The 17,792-nt window shown below is 32.1% G+C and overlaps 3 protein-coding genes across 4 annotated transcripts; 2 read left to right on the top strand and 1 right to left on the bottom strand.

The window, feature by feature from the left end:
• Nucleotides 1-3,953: 3,953 nt before the first annotated feature.
• On the bottom strand, nucleotides 3,954-8,948 carry LOC107923200 (oxysterol-binding protein-related protein 2A). Of its 2 annotated transcripts, XM_041080518.1 has the most exons (9): nucleotides 8,224-8,948; nucleotides 7,026-7,427; nucleotides 6,551-6,706; nucleotides 6,180-6,347; nucleotides 5,927-6,067; nucleotides 5,509-5,742; nucleotides 5,281-5,394; nucleotides 4,578-4,652; nucleotides 3,954-4,181 (listed from the first exon to the last, which is right to left on the bottom strand). In XM_041080518.1, exons 2-9 carry the CDS (start codon nucleotides 7,272-7,274, stop codon nucleotides 4,113-4,115), a joined length of 1,206 nt encoding a protein of 401 aa, XP_040936452.1. In that variant the 5' UTR covers nucleotides 7,275-7,427; nucleotides 8,224-8,948; the 3' UTR covers nucleotides 3,954-4,112. The 2 variants fall into 2 exon arrangements, with proteins under 2 accessions (XP_040936452.1, XP_016708908.2); XM_016853419.2 differs by lacking the exons at nucleotides 3,954-4,181; nucleotides 4,578-4,652 and adding an exon at nucleotides 4,836-5,041 and having other exon boundaries at nucleotides 8,224-8,945.
• Nucleotides 8,949-9,478: 530 nt separating this feature from the next.
• On the top strand, nucleotides 9,479-10,572 carry LOC107923680 (uncharacterized). The gene has a single exon (XM_016853859.2). The coding sequence runs from the start codon at nucleotides 9,618-9,620 to the stop codon at nucleotides 10,467-10,469; it is 852 nt and encodes a 283-aa protein (XP_016709348.1). The 5' UTR covers nucleotides 9,479-9,617; the 3' UTR covers nucleotides 10,470-10,572.
• Nucleotides 10,573-13,716: 3,144 nt separating this feature from the next.
• Nucleotides 13,717-17,760, top strand: LOC107924055 (3-oxoacyl-[acyl-carrier-protein] synthase III, chloroplastic). Its single transcript, XM_041080519.1, has 8 exons — nucleotides 13,717-14,229; nucleotides 15,261-15,409; nucleotides 15,593-15,729; nucleotides 16,158-16,263; nucleotides 16,354-16,471; nucleotides 16,727-16,792; nucleotides 16,876-17,077; nucleotides 17,159-17,760. The coding sequence occupies exons 1-8, from the start codon at nucleotides 14,054-14,056 to the stop codon at nucleotides 17,378-17,380; spliced, it is 1,176 nt and encodes a 391-aa protein (XP_040936453.1). The 5' UTR covers nucleotides 13,717-14,053; the 3' UTR covers nucleotides 17,381-17,760.
• Nucleotides 17,761-17,792: the final 32 nt, after the last annotated feature.

The raw sequence follows: 17,792 nt of genomic DNA on the forward strand, positions 1-17,792 counted from the left end.
AAGGCTAGTGGATTTTTTTTTAATGTTAGGTTAATTGATCAAAATTGTAGAATAAATCAATTTGATTTTTTTTTTCTTTTTTAAGCTGGCTGGTGAAGTTTGGATGTTTGTGATTTGTGAGGTGGCAATTAACACACTACCATGTTACCATTGCTCCTATAGGATCAATAATATGTGGATCTGTCTTAGCCTAACTTTAAATGTATATCCCCATTGTAATGTTCCGAAATATAAGCATAATAGTGACAATTTACAAACCGCTAAGTAGAGACAAAATGGATTACACTCTTTGTCAAACCTTTCATGTTCTTCTTCAGGCATTAGTACCCTCTAAACAGACTTCCTGAACTACATTCACATTAAACTCATAATTTATTCAAAGTTCCCAATATACAAATTAATATTGCTGTAATAAACTTACTATAAGGAGCTAATGGATCCAAAACCGACATTAAAAAATGTTTTCTCCTAATTAGCTCATTTAATCAAACTCGTAATTTAGTCATTTTCCCAATATACATCATTGATGGTACAGGAATTTTGTTCTAAAATAAGGCATGGAATCTGAAGCATAATATGAGAAAGCAAAAGCAAACAGACCAGTTCGAGATGCTTCCATATTAATATTCTGAGAGTATTAATAATTACTGCCACCCAACCTTTGTTTGTTTATTCGGTTCAGAAATGGCGTATTGTAGGTGAAAAGTGTTGGAGATATTGGCATATTGCCAATGGATGTTTTGTAGCTGGATTTGACTGGGAGTGTCACGGGTGAGCTTAGAACCTACCATGGGTTCCACGCGATTACACCGATTTCTAATTAAAAATGAGCTCCTGTTTTTATACTTAGTCTAAATTGATATTTTAATCACTACTTAATTAAAATGTTTGAACTCGATTTTCAGTCTAAAAAAAGTTAATTTAATAGTTATTAGCAACTATTGCTTTGTATTATTGATTTAAATTAACAGTTGTTAGCAATTATTTCTTTGTATTAAAGAAATCGACTTCATTTAAGAGAAAACGAAATATAGTTTTAATCCGATTGTTAAAAGTCAATTGTATTAACCAACTTTGACATCATGTGATAAACAAGAGTAAGAGTGAAGCAAAATATATATTCTTTTTTAAAAAAAACTAAATTTAAATTATAAATTTTTTAAATTAAAATATAATTTTATGGTTTTATTAATTTATAATTTTACAAGTATAGAATACACGGCTTTATTGCCTTTTTTTAAATGAAGCCATGCCTCTCCCTAACGCCGCCCTTCAACGTGAGGGACAAATCTTTAGTTTTATTTGTCCAAATTTTTTTGAAATCCACCTTTTATTTTAAAACAAATGAAAATAGAGTCGCTATCGATTTTTTTATTAGGTGTAATCGAGTCACCTCAAATTTTAACCATCCTTATAAAAGATTAAATTTTCCTAAAATGATAATTTTTAGTCTACAAAATCCAAGAATGTAGGTTTGAGAGTCAATTACGTATGAGAACTCTCAAAATTGGTACCTAGTTGGTTACTCAATGTTTTGGTGTCAAAAATTGAAAATTCGAAACAAATTTAAAATATGATCCCTCTTTACATGATAAAATATCGCTCAACTAAATTAATTTTCACGAAAATGCCTTATTTCAAGTTAATCAAGAAGAGAAAATCGTGCCCCGTAAGCTAGGACACGGTGCCTCAAAATCCTCGAAAACAAGAATAATCGTCGTTTAATCATTACTTAAATCTCATTTTTATTTTAAATAGAATATTCGGTTATTTCATCTCTAAGAAGATATCATACCCCATAAGTTAGGAGCACAACTCCTTGAATCCCAAAACAACAAACATTGCCTCGATTTTAAACATTTCATATACGTTAGGTGGAACGAACATAACTCTTTTTTAACATGATATATATATACTTTTAACATGTTTAGGCCTAGTAAACGGATGAATATATTTGAACACGAAACATGACATGGTGATTTAGCAAGAGTGAAATAAAATAATAGTGAAAAAATGAAATGATTACGTTAAAACCATAAATAATCGAATGAATAAATAAATAAGTAGATAAAGAAGAATAAGAAGATAAAAACCAAAGAAATGCTATACTAATGAATAATATCGATGCATCTATAATGATAATAATAATAAAAATTAAGCGATAATCATGTTGTGATTACTATCATGTACTAATATGAATAAATAAAATAATAACGATAATAACAATGATAAAATAAAATAAAATAAAATGTATAAATAAATGATATAATAGTTTGATAAAATAAAATATATAAAATATAAAAATAAAATATGTAGTACTAAATAAATAAGCAAAGCTAACCGAAATATGGATTAAATTGAGATTCAAGCAAAGTTTAAAACATAAATCGCAAAATAAATAAGGAGAGGGGTAACAAATATGCAAATAAAAGAAAAAATAATATAAAGTTTAAATATAATAAAGGATAAATAAATAATAAATAAATTAAATTGAAATTAAATAAATAAAAAACTGAATCATAATTTAAACAAATTTAAAAGTACGAACCATAATAAAATAAATAAATTAAAATAATAACAGAATAAAAGACTAAAATGAAATGTGCTAAAAAGGATAGGGACCAAATAGGTAACTATTTCAAGCCCTAGGACACGTGTCATCCCCTAAACGGGCTCACCATGGTCCAAGGACTAAATTGCACAAAAAAACAAAAAAAATGGGCAAAAATAAAAAAATAAATAGTAGGACGAAATTGAAAAGTAACAAAAAAAAGGAATGGCCAAAGCAAAAATTAAACCCCTTTTAAAAAACATGCAGATCCTGTTAGGGTCGGATCAGGTTGGCAAGTCGGCTTCAAAACGACGCCGTTTTGGGGTATTTTGTGCTTGGATGAAATGGCACCATTTTACCAAGCCTACTTAAGTTAAATTTTTTTCAAAAATTTCATTTCCCCTTCGTTTTTTTTTTAAAAAAAACTACTTTCACCCCCTTCTTTTCTCTGAAATTTTCCTTGAGCCGGCCATGAGAGTTGCCGCAGCCATCAGTCTTCGGCCACAGTGATCGCCGTCCTCGGTGGCCCGAAATATTTCAAAATCCAACCTTTAATTTCTTTTCTTTTCTGGAACCCTGTTTTGGGGTTAAATTTTTCAAAAAGACAGCAAAAATGGACCAAAGGTCAAGAAACCGTTCGGTTTCCCTCTCATCCGACGAGGCCCTTAACGGACCCCTAAGGGGCTCCGGGACTTCTCGAGCTGGTGGGTCTTCGACAACCAACGTAGGTAAAAAAAAACCTTTTTTTTATTTTACTCTTATATATTTCGAATAAAAAATAAAAATAAATCAAAAAATGAATCACCTTTGAACTTTTTTCTTTTCTGTTTTTTTATTGCTTTTGTTTGTCCAAAAAAAACACAAAATTCGTGGCTATTATAGCCGAATTACATTCTCTTTTTTACTGTTTTTCTACTTTTTTTGTTGATGTTTCCTTCTATTATTCTTGTCCTTCGATTCTTTCTATTTTTGCAGGTGACAGTGGAATCAACAGTGCAGAGAGGCGCTCCCTTGCTGCTTTAGTGAAATGGTGGCAGACCTCGAGTGTCGCTCATGCTGACATGGCAAAGTGGAGGCGGCGGCGCATAGAAACCCTAAGGTTTCTGACTTTTCCGAAAAACAATTTAGGTCATTAGGCCATTGGGCCATTGGGCCTTTAGGTTTTTTTATTTATTTGGGCCATTTCGGCTTGTAAATTTGGGCATGATGTTTTCTATAAATGGACTATTGTAATGGATTCTGCTATCTTTTATTTTTATTTTTTATATGTTTGGTTTCTGTTTGGTCCCGAGTTAAATTGGCCTAGTACATTATTAATTCCGCATTGTGATAAAACCAATAGATTATTGCCGCAATTAGGAAAAACAAGAAATATTAAGACAAAATGGTGAGACCAATAGTATTTTCGTTAATATGCTTCTCATTTCTGTTGGATTCAAATGTAATACATAATAATTGAATAAATTCAAAAGGTGAAATTTATCAATTTACAAATGAAATATTATACAATATATTTTTTTAAAAAATCGATGTTTGAATCAATAAAAAAATTCCTTCAAAATTAACATTTTCTCAAAACAAAAACTTTCATTATATATGGTATGAATCCCTTGAACTTCCACCAACTTCTCTGCAAAAATATAAAAAGAAATAAATAAAATAATAAGGATTTGTTCTAGACCAAAACGTAAAAGAAAACAAGACCAAAATGATTTTTAGATTTATATACTCTTCTTTTTTTCCTTAAAGTATGAAATTTTTCCAAAATACAAACAAAATGTTGCAATATTGTGTTTCCCATTTTCAGACCTTTGAAAAAAAAAGAGCAATATCCAGAAAATCCTAAGCAAATATAACAGGTAAGCCTAAGATAATGAAATAATTCATTTTATATTACACAAATCATATTATCAAATGAAATTAGCTTACTCGATTGAAGGAGCTTTAGAATAAATGAAAAAGAAGAAATTAATTACAATTACACAAAAATATTTGCACACAAGAGAATGTTACAGAAGGGACTGACCTTATTCATCCGCGGCATCAGGTTTAAATATTGGTTACCTCTTGGGATGAACATCTGAATATTGGTCTGCAATCTCTGAGAACAGATAATGGCGGTCATCAGGAATCAAATTTTGTCTGAATGTGCTCCATGATTATCTCTTAATGTTTGTTCATATTACATGATCAGCACATGTATGAATAATCAGGTCTAAATGACAACCAAAGAGTTGCATCAAAAAATGGCAGCTAGAATATAGATGTTCAACCATGTTACTTCGAAATGGATGCAAGTGTTGAATACGAGTCGAGTTATCATCCAGAGGAATCAACAGTTTCTTCGTTGAATTCACCAAATATATCTGGGCATCCATCCCAGTTCGCCTGCTCTCTTGCTTCCCAATATCCGCCCACATAGTGGTAGCTTCCATTACCATCTTTCCGGAACCATCTAGGTTTCCAGCCACTTTCTTGTAGTTTTCTCGACTGTGCAAGACAAGAATGCAGAGTGAAGTTCACTGGTAAAAGCAATACTCTAAATCTGATTATGTCACTAGTTTGAGGATTCATTTCTCACTGCAGTAAGAGTTGCCTCTTGCAACAAGGAAGTTTCCAAAACAAGTTATTGATTAGTTCTAACGAATGTCACTATAATTGATTTCTAAGTTACGAGATAGTTAACGATCCAGGATGTATACTTGAAAATTGAGAAGTTGGGAACGTACCATTCTTTGCCTCCTTTCCAACCGTTGTTTCTCTGAATTTGCTCTATCAAATTCCCCGCTCTCTAAATGACGTTGGTCTGGTCGAAGCCTAGAATCTGTAGGTGGGAGCTTCTCCTTAATTCCATGATCAAATACCCAGGATCAGACAAAGCTATAGAAAGCAATTATATATGCATAAGAGGAAAAAGAAAATGCTTATGAGAAAGTGGTTCAATACATAATCTCTACCTGCAACCCAGGTGTTATCTCATTTAGTGTGATCGCAAATGATGTTAAGTTGTAGCGAGTCGGATTAGGAGCTGGCTCATTCCTTTTCCATAGCAAGGTGGCCTCTGAAGGACAGCAGACCTTTGGCTTGCCACTCCCCTTCACCTCACCATTGACATAATACATGCTGTCATCCCATTTGCCAAATAATGTAGCAACCTTTTTACCTGAATGGTCTTCAACAAATCCATGGACCTAAGTAAATGTAGGACAGGATAAACAATTATTAGAGAAAATAACTATTTAAAAACGCATAACGTGGACTAATAGAACCAGGATAAAGCACTGTCATATCATCATTTTTTTCTGTATTGGTACAAAGATAACAGAACTGAGCTACTAGAAAGAAACTTATGAAAAACTCGGATTGACAATTAACCTGGTGAGGGTTCCGCTCAATAATAGATTGCTCTTTGAATTTGAGTTTGCATGAATATTGGCTGTTCCCACGAATTTGCATCAATCCATGGTGATCACAATATACTTGACCAAGGATGAGATTATAAATATTAGTAGTTACCTGCAAAGAATGAAGTTCGAACAATTTATAGCACGTAAAAAGAAGTGGAAGCTAGAACATGGGAAAACCTGAAATAGCACATCCAGTAAATATGTAGCCCAGTAGTGCATACCTTGCTCCACTGAAATGTTTCCCCATCATCAAACTCCAGGGTCAGAACGCCAACAGGGTCAAGCTGAATTGAACGCCCAGAAAACTTCGAGCGGAGGTTACTGTCACCCCAGAATTTCCACCCTTTGCCTTCACAATGAAATGCAATAAGGGTTGGATGGTGACTAACCTGTTGCAACTTGGAAGGTAAGTCATTTACTCTTATGAAACTTCGACATAAATATTCGCACACTCGCATTCAGATAAATCGAGACAACTGCTTTGGAAGGTGGAACCTAAGTTATGTTTCTTAATTTATAAATTTAAGTTCAATATAAGGCTGCCTGTGTCTTAATATGAAGCAAGCTGAATTGATAGATCTTGAAGACTGACCTTCTCAGAGAAGAAACGAACTCCTTTTTCAGGATAGTCCGCTTCAAAAGTTTCTCCTAGTAAAGGATTGAAAGGCTTACAATGCCGGCCTTCAGAAGAAGAATACCCAGAAACAGCAAATGCAGCAACATTAAGAATCCGTTGGAGGCTGTTCCCCTGACGAAGTAACAGAAAATTTCCAAATAGAGCATACAATCAGATAGCACAGATATAAAGCAAAAGCAGCTGTTGATGTTCCTCAAAACCATAATAATCATCTCAACAAGTCTAAAAATCCAACAAATCTAAGAGGTACATGTAACAACATCACCCTCAAAAAGCTAGCAAGGAACACTTGATAGTTGTTACAAAGGCTAATACAGATTTTCCTTATGTTGTTTATAGTTGTTTGAAAACTTGATAAATCCTGAAGAAAATAGCATGCATGTATCAACAGAAACCTGGAAATTTAAGATAAAATGCATGAATAACGTACTTCTTTTCCATACTTGTATGCTCTGTCCAAAAGATCCGAATATTCTAGGTCCTCGAAACATTTCTGAAGGGATGATATTGGCTCATTGAAGTAAACAGGGAGACAAACTCGTGTGAGATCCTTTCCCACATTGTCTTTGATCAGAGACCAAAGGCTAACCCCTTTCTCTCTTAGAACTGGATCGGGAAGCTTTTTTCGCCTTTCGATTTGAGGATATCCGGAATCACAATCTTCTTTATCACCATGCATCTTTTCCACAGTAATTTTCAGTTTCTTTCTGATTATCTGCTCGATCAGCTGCCCTTCTTAAGCATTGAAAACTAACAGCGAGTTCGGTGAAATACTGTTTTGTGTCATAGAAGGAGGTTTCATCTTCGTCAGATGATTCAGTTGCACTGAATTCTGAGAAGCCCAAAAGCAATATATATCAGGTTATGAGAAAACAGTACAAAAAGTTAGTAACAAAAAGAAACAGATATTACTACAATGATAATTTATCTCAAACCACTATGCCATTTCATCATTCAGTTTGAGAACTTTTAAGTTCAAGAACAACCAAAGATGAAACACTTGCATTCAAAAATAACATACTAAGTTCTCATCACCTTAAACTGCCTTAATGTGTCAAGCAAATTAGATATTTCTTTACAAAGAACTTGAAGACCTAAAGAATAATGAGAGCTTAATCTGGTCACAATCCTTCACAAGTTTGTCACTGATTCCCTCCTCAAGTAAACATTTCTTGAGCCTATCAGTTGATAAAATAACGACATCTGCTACAAGAGCAGATCACATGATCACCATGAATGTGTATGTGTGTGTTTATGCAGTCATTTCATGATAACAGCATATAAATTTGCAGAATAAATGGATGAATGGAACATATACGAAACCCCATTTCCACAGATAAAAAGGTACGTATAAATTTACTGAAAATTATCTAGAATCGCCAAAAGAACAACAAAGTAACGAAAATCCAATTCGTCAACATGCAATTTGTATACATCGTTTCATCATTTCTTTTTCCCTAAAACTAAAAGATTAAACGCAAAAGAAGGAAAAGGAAAAGACCAAATTTCATGCTGTTGAATCGTCGTTGATCGGTTAAAAAAAGACTTCAACTTTTCTATTAAATATCAGATTAAACGTGAAAATTGAAATCCCAGAAACAAAAAGAAAATTCAGAGAAGAAACTTACGGTGAAAACTACAAGAAAATGCAAGAAACCTACGGTTCTTGCTCTTCAATTTCCTAATGCCCCCCTCCCCTGTTTTTTTTTTCTTTTCTTATTCTTAGCTATAAAAGATAACAAATGCCTAACAATTCACAATTTAATTGCTTCAGATGCAATTTTTAGGGCACTAAAATTAGTATAAAATGACAAAAATTGCTAACACCAGTTAATATTTTTGAATCAAAATATTAACTATATTAAGCTCTCTCTAAATAAAAAAGAATTACATTAGCATCATAATTATTGGTTCTTTTTTTTTTCTTTTTGTAATTTTTTTAATTTGATTTTCTCTTTTCTCGAAATCCGATTGGTTTATATATATCAACTATCAATCTGATGTCACCGGTAGGAGAGAGGAGGCTTAGCACCTGCGGCTGGTGAATCTTGGAGTAAGATAACACTATTACGAAGCGAAAACCACCTTGATCTCCATTACTTTTTGCCGTAATTAGTTCACTTGTAGAGAATTCCGGCGACGGTGCCTTCGGATCCTCCCTTCGTCACTCTCGCCGTAGTTCCTGATTCACATCCCGGTAAATTCCCCGCCGGCATGCTCCTAGCTCGAGCCAATGAAATCTCCAGTGACTGATGCATGTCTATGCCCAACACTATCTCTAACTAATTTACTATATTATAAACTACTTTTCAAACATAGGAATCAATTGTTAACGGTTTTTCGAAACTGGGTTATATTATTATATACTTGCTTTGAAAATTCAAATTTATGGAAGTATCCTTTTATTTATTTTAAAACAATTTCAGAAATAAACTAAAAAAAGAAAATAAAATAACAATTCCCACAATCTCATGGGAATTTTTTTAGAATTAATTATAAGCCTTAATTATGCCTATTCTTTTTGAGATAATATTTATAATTATTTATAATCATTTTTTAATTTATAAATAAGAGAATAATAATTTAACATGGAATTTATAATTTTTTTATATAAATAACAATATTTATTTTAATTGAGATAACACTCAATCCACAGCAACATTATTTTATAAAAAAATGAAAAAATTTGGAAAAACAATGTTTATCTATAAAAAATAAAAATTTGAATGTTTTTAATGTTCAACGTTCAACTTGCTTTCGTCGTTAAAGAATCTTTGCCTATGCACCCAAAGCGAACACTTCTTAAGACAAGAGCCCACGTGGGTAATAATAACCTCACGACCTCAATCTTTGGAGTTCCATAAGGTCATATTCGTCATTTCCGTATCACCCGACACTGATAGTGATTCCTCATTTAATATCCCGCCATGTCCCTTCCTTTTCTTTCACCAAAAAAAAATCTGAACAAAAAAAATGAAAGAACCCATTAAAACTAAATTGAAAAGAAAAAGAGAGAGCGAATATGGCAATTGGGTGGATCAAATATTTGCAATGTAAATCGAGAGTATTCGAAGATGTTTATCAGCCAAATCCCAAGCATTTGATTCTCAGTTCCAGTTGTAGACGAAGTTCTCAAAGCATCAAAGACGTTATAATGCCCAAGAAATCCGACCCGAAACTGGTTCCGAGGTCCGGCGGTAAACCCGAACCCGATTTAAGTGATCCTCCGCCTCGACCTCGCCGGAGTGGCTCTAGCTCTACCCCTGCACGTCCCGTTGGGAACCATGATACCGTCTTGCCTGCATTGACCGAGTTAGCCGAGGGTCATCCTTCTAGGAATGTCGTAGAGATTATTTTTCATACGAGTTGGAGTCCCAGGACTTTCACTGGTCGCATCGGTATGATTTTTAAAGTTCAAAGTTGGTCGAGGACGGTGACGCGGTTCGAGGAGTATCGGGAGACTGTTAAGACTCGGTCCGGATCGGGTTCGGGTTGTTCGGTTTTTGGTGACGAGGAAAATGCAAGGTGCGTAGCGGACGGGAACGAGGTAATGCGGTTCCGTTGCTTGGGTCCTGCCTCGGGGGACTGTGGGGTGAACGACTCGTGGCTGTTTTCCGACGGGAAAGAGAAGACGATTTGCACGTATGCAGGGAGCGGAGGAGCTCACGAGAGCGCGGGAGGTGGGAAGGGGAGGAGGGCGATGTTGGTATGCCGTGTAATTGCCGGTCGAGTGTCGAAGCGGATGGGGTTCGAGTATGAGTCGTGGATGGATGGGCGAACTGGATATGACTCAGTGTGTGGGAACAACGGCGAGTTGCTCGTATTTGATCGGCGTGCGGTGTTGCCTTGCTTTCTTATTATCTACAAGCTGTAAAAATGATAATTAATTTTTTTCTTTTAATTTGGTTTGTAAAAATTACAAGTTTCCAACCCCTTGCTTCTTTTTTTTACTGCATAATTTGGCCTTCACTTTTTCATTTTGATATATAATTTTTTTTATCAACACCTTAAGTTTTATTCTGTTATTCGATTTAGTACAATTGCGCTTCCAATGTGGTCATGTGACACTTACATATCATTACAATATATGTAGCATTCATGTGATTTAATTTTTTTAAATATTTTAATAATCCATAATAAAAATTAAATAATAAGTTTTTTTATAAAAAAAAGTTATGAAAAATGATAAAGTAAATAATAAGTTATTTATCACTTAATCTAGAATATTTTTAATTATTTTAATTTACTTTTTTAACATAATATCATCTTTTAAAAACTTTCCCTTTAATTTTTGGCTTTGTTTTAAAAGTAAGGATAAAAACATAATATAAAAATTTTCATAACTTAATATTTGCATTTATATAACAATTTAATTATATATCTCACTTAATTTTGACTAATATATCAAACAAATTTAATAATTTAAATTTAAAATTGAATTTTTTAATACTTAATTTTTCAATTTGTCAAATATCACTTAAAAATCTTAAAAATAAAAGCCATTTAAAAAAAATGAAGTAAAAAGGCATTTTTTTAATGATATTAGATTAAACCAAGTAACACAATTTATCCTTATATAATGCCTTGATTGAGTTGATACGACAAATCACCTCAAAACATTACAATATCAATTCAGTTATAAAAAATACTTTTAAATGAGATTTTAATAAAGTAATGAATATTGATATAATAGTGTTTTTGCCTTTAATATTTTATATGAACTATTTAAATAAAATAACTAAAAATAAGATGTCTAGAGATTAAACTTGGGTCTAAAAAAATTCATTTATAAATATTTTATCATTCTACTTATGATTTAGTTATTAAATAAATTATTTATAAGTATAGTTTTAATAGTAATTTCTTCTTTATTAAATATCATAATAGAAAGAAAAGAAAGATAAATTTTAATGGCTAAAACATGCATTAAGCTATTTTTTAACGCATTAATTAACTCAATCTACCGTTTAGAATTTTAATAAAAACAATATTAATTGTTTTTAAATGATGCTTAAATACACTTGAAATTTTCTGTTAGCAAAAATTATTTTATAGATTTTTTCACCATATTATTTATGGTCAATTTCTAACTATTTAATAATTTTTTAATGCCATTAACACATAATATTGGTAAATTTTTTACTTTAAATCCCGAATTCAAAATTCTCACCCTGAATCTTGAACCCGAATCCCATACCTCAATTGGGTTCGAAATTTAAGGTAAAATAATTATTAAAATTATGTGTTAATAATATTAAAAAATTTATTGAAATATTACTAAATAATTAAAAACAAGATTTTAAATGATATGATGGGAATAATTTATAAAATAATTTCTTGTATGAATAATGATGCTACAACAAACTGTTGATTAGAGTGATCACTCATAAAACAATAGAAATTACAAGTAAAAAGAAAAAGAAATAAAATCAAAATCCCACCACCTAATGAAATAAGTTGAAAACCCAATTATATGGATAGTGATGCTATGTCAACCTCATTGTTATTTAAAAACAATACAATTACAAGTTTAAAATATGAAATAAAATCAAAATCAAATAAGTCATTGGCCTTAATTTTTTTGTTTACGTGGCTAATAGACAAAAACTTGGACACGCTAGTAGCTCAACAAACTTCCAATTTTTACTGTTGGATTCGGTAGGAGTAGATTAAATTTTTCTTTTTTTAATTATAAGAGAGAGATTAAACTTTAACAGTATTGTAACTTAAATTTAGGTTACATTTGAAGTGACAAATATCTTGATTATTAAGTTAATACATAAAATTTAATATATATATTTAATTTTATCTTTGGTTAAGTTTAAGTAAAATAAGTTTTAATATTCTAATATTTGGATTTAATATTTTTTATGACTTAAAAGTTACTATTGGAGCAAATTCATATCTCAAACATTCTTTAAATTGTATGGTTTTAGTGTATAAAAAATATTAATAATTGGTCATATTCTATTATTAATTTTTGAAGTGAATTTAATTAATTTATTCTAATTTCGTCGATTTCAATTTTATATTTTTGGATTTAATCAATTTTAATTTTTAATTTAAAATTTCAATCATAAATTCAACTATAGTTAAATATGTTAAATTAAATTTCACAACTAATGTTATAAGTAATGGATTTAATCATTATTTTCTAATCTATTTATTTTAAGTATTTTATACTTTTCAAAATTTCAATTTTGATTCAAATAAAAGTAATCAATGTGTGTTTTTTTATTTTTTGTAAATATTATGTGAAAACTACAATATGTTTACCACCAATAACGTTTCCCTTAAACTGTATTGGATGGTCAGATTAGAAATTAGCTAGGATATTTGTTTGAATAATGGCATTGATTTTGTTGAATTGAAAACTGATATAGGCTAGTTGAACTAATAATTGAACCGATTGAATTATTTTTTTATTTTTAATATTTTTCAATCGCACCGACCAGACCGATAAATTAGTGGCTTGATTGGTTCAAAAAAATTTATTTACCACAAGGTATTGTAAATAATAGAATTTAATTTAAAATTTTAAAAATATAAACTAAAAATGAATAAATTAAAATATCTATCTATAATATATATAAAAGCATGTGATCAAGCTCTAAATTCACATTTAAATTAAAAATTGCGATGATTACATATTTAAAAATAATTATAATTAATAATTAATGAATGACGTAATAATTTTAAAATAGTGTTGTTACTAGAACTCTAAGCAAAAATATATAGTAAAATATTATGAAAATTATAATTATAATTATTAATTATTAATTAAAAATTTGAGGTAAACAAAAAATGAGTTAATTTTGTGGATCTAAAATAGAGTTATTAGTTTTAAATATAATAATTAATTATTATTTTAAAATAATATTATTTTAAATTAATTACATAAAAGTTAAATTACTTTAATTATTACTTAAAAATTTTATATTATAATATTTAAAATAATAAAATAATATATTTTTTAATTATATTCAATAATTAAAATAAAAAAATATTATTTTACTTCCATTAAAAATATATTATAAAACATAATTAAAGATTAAAAGCTAAAAACTAGATAGAAAACTTACTTGTAAAAAAAGCAAACTCGATCTGCCTAATTCCTGCCAACACTTGAATTGAATCGCTTCACTTGCAGCTTAGAAATAAAAATAATGGGTAATGATGAACTACTTTGCATGACTAACATATACCCTTTTCTATGGTGAGACAAAAATCAAAGACTGGCATTGGATTTTTCCTCATTATTGGTCTGCCAAATTCACTTCGTTTTCTTTCCCTCTTTTTCTATCTTCGGACTTTCCAAAGATCTTCTCCTACAACGACCTCAAATGAAAGCCTTTGTTGCCCTCAAGTTTAGCTGAGAAATGATCCATGAAACTTTTTCTCTTCTTTTCCCCCTTTTTTTATTTGTAAAGTCTGTGTTTTGTGTGGGTTTTTGTTTAAATGGCCAAGGCATCGGGTTTTTTCACACCGAGCCTGAGGACAAAGATTCAACCTTCAATAGGCGTTTCGCGATCTGGGTTTTGCTTATCGGAAGGAATCTTTAAGAGGGTAGTGTGCTCGAGTAGTATTGAAAGTGCAGGGACGCATGTGTCCTCTTCTCAATCTCGAATACCCAAGTAAATTTTCTTATGCTTATGTTATTTGATTCTTGTTTGATTGTTGCCTTGGATGATTATTTCTATGGCAATTGAGTTGTAAAGTCTCTTTTAAGAAGACTATTATTTTACTGGGATTTTGTGGTTTGCATGTTACATTTGTGAAGTTGAAGGCGAAATTCTTGTTGCACACTCTAGAATCACATTCGATGAACAAAGACTAGGATCTCATTTGAGGACATGGGTTCATGCATTTCAGGAATTTACTTGGTTAAATTTCAAAGATTAGGATCTCATTCGGTGATTAGCTGAAATTGTTGGTCCACCTAGTGTATGCAATGGTAGTTCTGCATATATGTCTTTATTTTGGTATGAACGAGATGTTTTAGATTTGCATGTTCTTGTTTCTAGCTTAAATTAACAGTTAATGAAGCTTTGCATCAAACTTAAGAATGGTCCTTTGAAATAATCAGCAGCTTCCAAGAGCTTGATGCTGAAGTAGTGTCTGTTGTTATCTATGTATACATATAGGAAAATTTGCCTTGGATTATGAGATGAGAATAGAGGAAATCACGAGATGTTTGTGGTTTGCGGCATTTGGATAAAGAAATATTCCTCTGTTACAAGTTAATATCCACACGCTTTACTTACATCGATTAGCATGAGATTAATATGGTTAGAGTTCTGATACATAAGTTTCTTAGTTGCTATATAGATTGGTGCATTCATCTTTTGGTTTATTTTGTCTCTGGGAGGATACCTTAATGATTGATAGTTCCACATTTTATGCATTGTGTTTCTCTTACAACGGCGATCGAGAAGCCTTTCAGGAGTCTGGGGATTAAGATAAAGTAAAATGTTGTGTGTAAACCCCTTGTGACACTTAAGTTTCTGGAATTCTCATATCGAACATCTACGCCTGTTATTGGCATTTACTGTTATTGAGATGGAGCTTTACTTTTATTTGTTTATTTACTTTTCTCCTATTGAAAGATAATGACTTTCCTGACTTGCATTCTGCTTTCCTATTTATACTTCCCAAAAAAGTACAGGCTTGTCAATAAAGGCTGCAAGCTAGTTGGTTGCGGATCAGAGGTGCCATCTCTTTCAGTCTCCAATGATGATCTTGCAAAAATAGTTGATACTTCTGATGAATGGATATCTGTCCGCACTGGAATACGAAACCGTCGGGTTATTTCAGGTAACAGTTCTATTGTAGACTCTTTTGCTAGCATTTCCTGCTTTGCCATTGATGTGAAATAAACTCCTAGCTTAAAACTTGATTATTTTAATCATTTACAAACGATGGCTGCTTACTTCTCTTTTGATTTGCCATCCCAAATGTCACTGTGGAGGAGATTCCTATTAACTGTTGTTCTTACAGGAAAGGAAAATTTAAGAAACCTAGCGGTTGAAGCGGCAAAGAAAGCTCTTAAAATGGCAAATGTTGAACCTGATGATCTTGACCTAATCTTGTTGTGCACATCTACTCCCGAAGATATTTTTGGTGATGCTCCAAAGGTATATGGAAATGGGGTAATATTTATCACAGAATCTATTAAGGAGGATATAATGACTATAAAATTTTCATACTTTATGCCCTGAGTTGCATGTAGGTTTCTAAAACTCTAGGATTGCATGGTTCCATGACATTTTACAGAGAAGACTGCTTCTAAATATACTGAGATAAACAGGGAATTTAGAATTGAGATGTCCCGGTTATATTGATTTTATCAAGCATTGTAGGCATAAACTTTGATAATTGCAAAAATCTCTTCTAAAAAAAATTTGGTTAAAGACAACTGTTTGGCTATATGGATTTAGTCTATAATTCAAGCAGAGGTTGCTTTTCCGTGAGCTTCACTTGTCGTCGGTTTTGTTTGTAGGTCTTGATACTACTAGATGCTTATTTAAACAGTAATTTGTTTATGTTGTGGCAATCTTCTAAGGTCCAAAGAGAGCTTGGCTGCACAAAATCTCAACTAGCTCATGATATTACCGCTGCATGTAGCGGATTTGTGCTGGGTCTCTTCTCAGCTTCTTGCTACATTAAGGGTAATGAATTTGTTTGCTTTGCAGAAAGGAGGTCTTAAACCATGCCATTAATGTGTTACAGAACCAAAGTTTTACCTTTGTCAATTACAGGAGGTGGTTTCCGTAATGTTTTAGTAATCGGAGCTGATGTTATGTCTCGATTTGTTGATTGGACCAATAGAGGAACATGCATTCTCTTTGGAGATGCTGCTGGTGCTGTTGTACTTCAGATAATACTTTCATACCTTCTTTCATAAGTTCACTCTTTTCCGTATTACGCATTCTAGTTTCTGATGCACAGATTATCAGCTTAGTCTCTCTACTTGCGTGTGGTGTTTCTGTTTTCTGGAGAACTTAATCATTGGCTTAATTTGCTTCTTTATGAATATGAAGTTACTTTTATAGTCATTTGTGCCATTATCATATTTGTTATATGAAAATTTTCTTCCAGAACAATAGTTACCATGTACATACTTCTCCTGTTGGCCTGTGATGCTGAGGAAGACGGTTTATTAAGCTTTGATTTGCATAGTGATGGTGAGGGTGCAAGGTATGTGCTTCTCTTGCGGAGTTCAAAAGAAAAAAAAATTGTATTGTTTTGTATGAGGAATTTGACTGTCATTCCTGTTGCAGACATCTCGGTGCCCCCATAAACGACAATGAAAATGGGTCAGTGTTAGAGTTTCCTCCAAATAGGTCCTCTTATGCTTGTGTACAGATGAATGGCAAAGAAGTTTTTCGCTTTGCTGTCAGATGTGTGCCGCAATCAATTGAGTCTGCCTTGGAAAAAGCTGGTCTCACTGCATCTAATATTGACTGGTTATTGCTCCATCAGGTACGTACATGTCATTTAGATGTACAGAGGGTACAGATTTTATTTTCATCCTAATACACCATTCCTTTGTTAATAATGCAGGCAAACCAGAGGATTATTGATGCAGTCGCAACACGTTTAGAATTCCCACCAGAAAAGGTCATATCGAATCTGGCAAATTACGGCAACACAAGCGCAGCATCCATTCCTTTGGCATTGGATGAAGCTGTTCGAAGTGGAAAGGTGAAGCCAGGCCATACAATCGCGGCTGCAGGTTTCGGTGCAGGTCTAACTTGGGGTTCTGCTGTTATTAGATGGGGCTGAAAAAAACTGCCAAATTAACCAAGTAGAACGAAAGACAGATTCCTTGCAGAGAGCAGCACTTGAATCCCCAACTACCTTATCGGAAAAGCTCACAGATAATCCGGATTAGCGCCTGCATAATCTCAACCAGATCCATTTTGTTCATTCGAAATTGGTTACATATTCTACTAGTTAGCACTGCAAAATAAGTATTTTTTTCTTTTTCTTCTTGAAGCCATCTTTAATTTTTACATTTTCAGTTCGTCTTTTATCATGTTGTAATGATCACTGTTATAGTAAATCCTCTTCAACCCCTTGAGTCAAAACATAGGCATAAGTGTATTGCAGCAACATTTGTTGAGTTCTTTAATCAGAAAGCGGTATAAAAGTCTTCAAAACAATGCTTCAATCTGGTTATGTTCTGTAATGATAA

Source organism: Gossypium hirsutum, chromosome A11, assembly GCF_007990345.1.
Source record: "Gossypium hirsutum isolate 1008001.06 chromosome A11, Gossypium_hirsutum_v2.1, whole genome shotgun sequence".
Classification (NCBI taxonomy): Eukaryota; Viridiplantae; Streptophyta; class Magnoliopsida; order Malvales; family Malvaceae; genus Gossypium; species Gossypium hirsutum.

Bases quoted from the DNA above. Each gene is read 5' to 3' on its own strand.
- LOC107924055 (XM_041080519.1), top strand. From the start codon at position 14,054: ATGGCCAAGGCATCGGGTTTTTTCACACCGAGCCTGAGGACAAAGATT. The intron at 15,410-15,592 runs GTAACAGTTCTA...TTGTTCTTACAG, and splicing joins AAACCGTCGGGTTATTTCAG to GAAAGGAAAATTTAAGAAAC. The intron at 16,793-16,875 runs GTATGTGCTTCT...TTCCTGTTGCAG, and splicing joins AGTGATGGTGAGGGTGCAAG to ACATCTCGGTGCCCCCATAA.
- LOC107923200 (XM_016853419.2), bottom strand. From the start codon at position 7,274: ATGCATGGTGATAAAGAAGATTGTGATTCCGGATATCCTCAAATCGAA. The intron at 6,707-7,025 runs GTACGTTATTCA...TTACTTCGTCAG, and splicing joins CATACAAGTATGGAAAAGAA to GGGAACAGCCTCCAACGGAT. The intron at 6,068-6,179 runs GTATGCACTACT...CATTCTTTGCAG, and splicing joins AAACATTTCAGTGGAGCAAG to GTAACTACTAATATTTATAA.
- LOC107923680 (XM_016853859.2), top strand. From the start codon at position 9,618: ATGGCAATTGGGTGGATCAAATATTTGCAATGTAAATCGAGAGTATTC.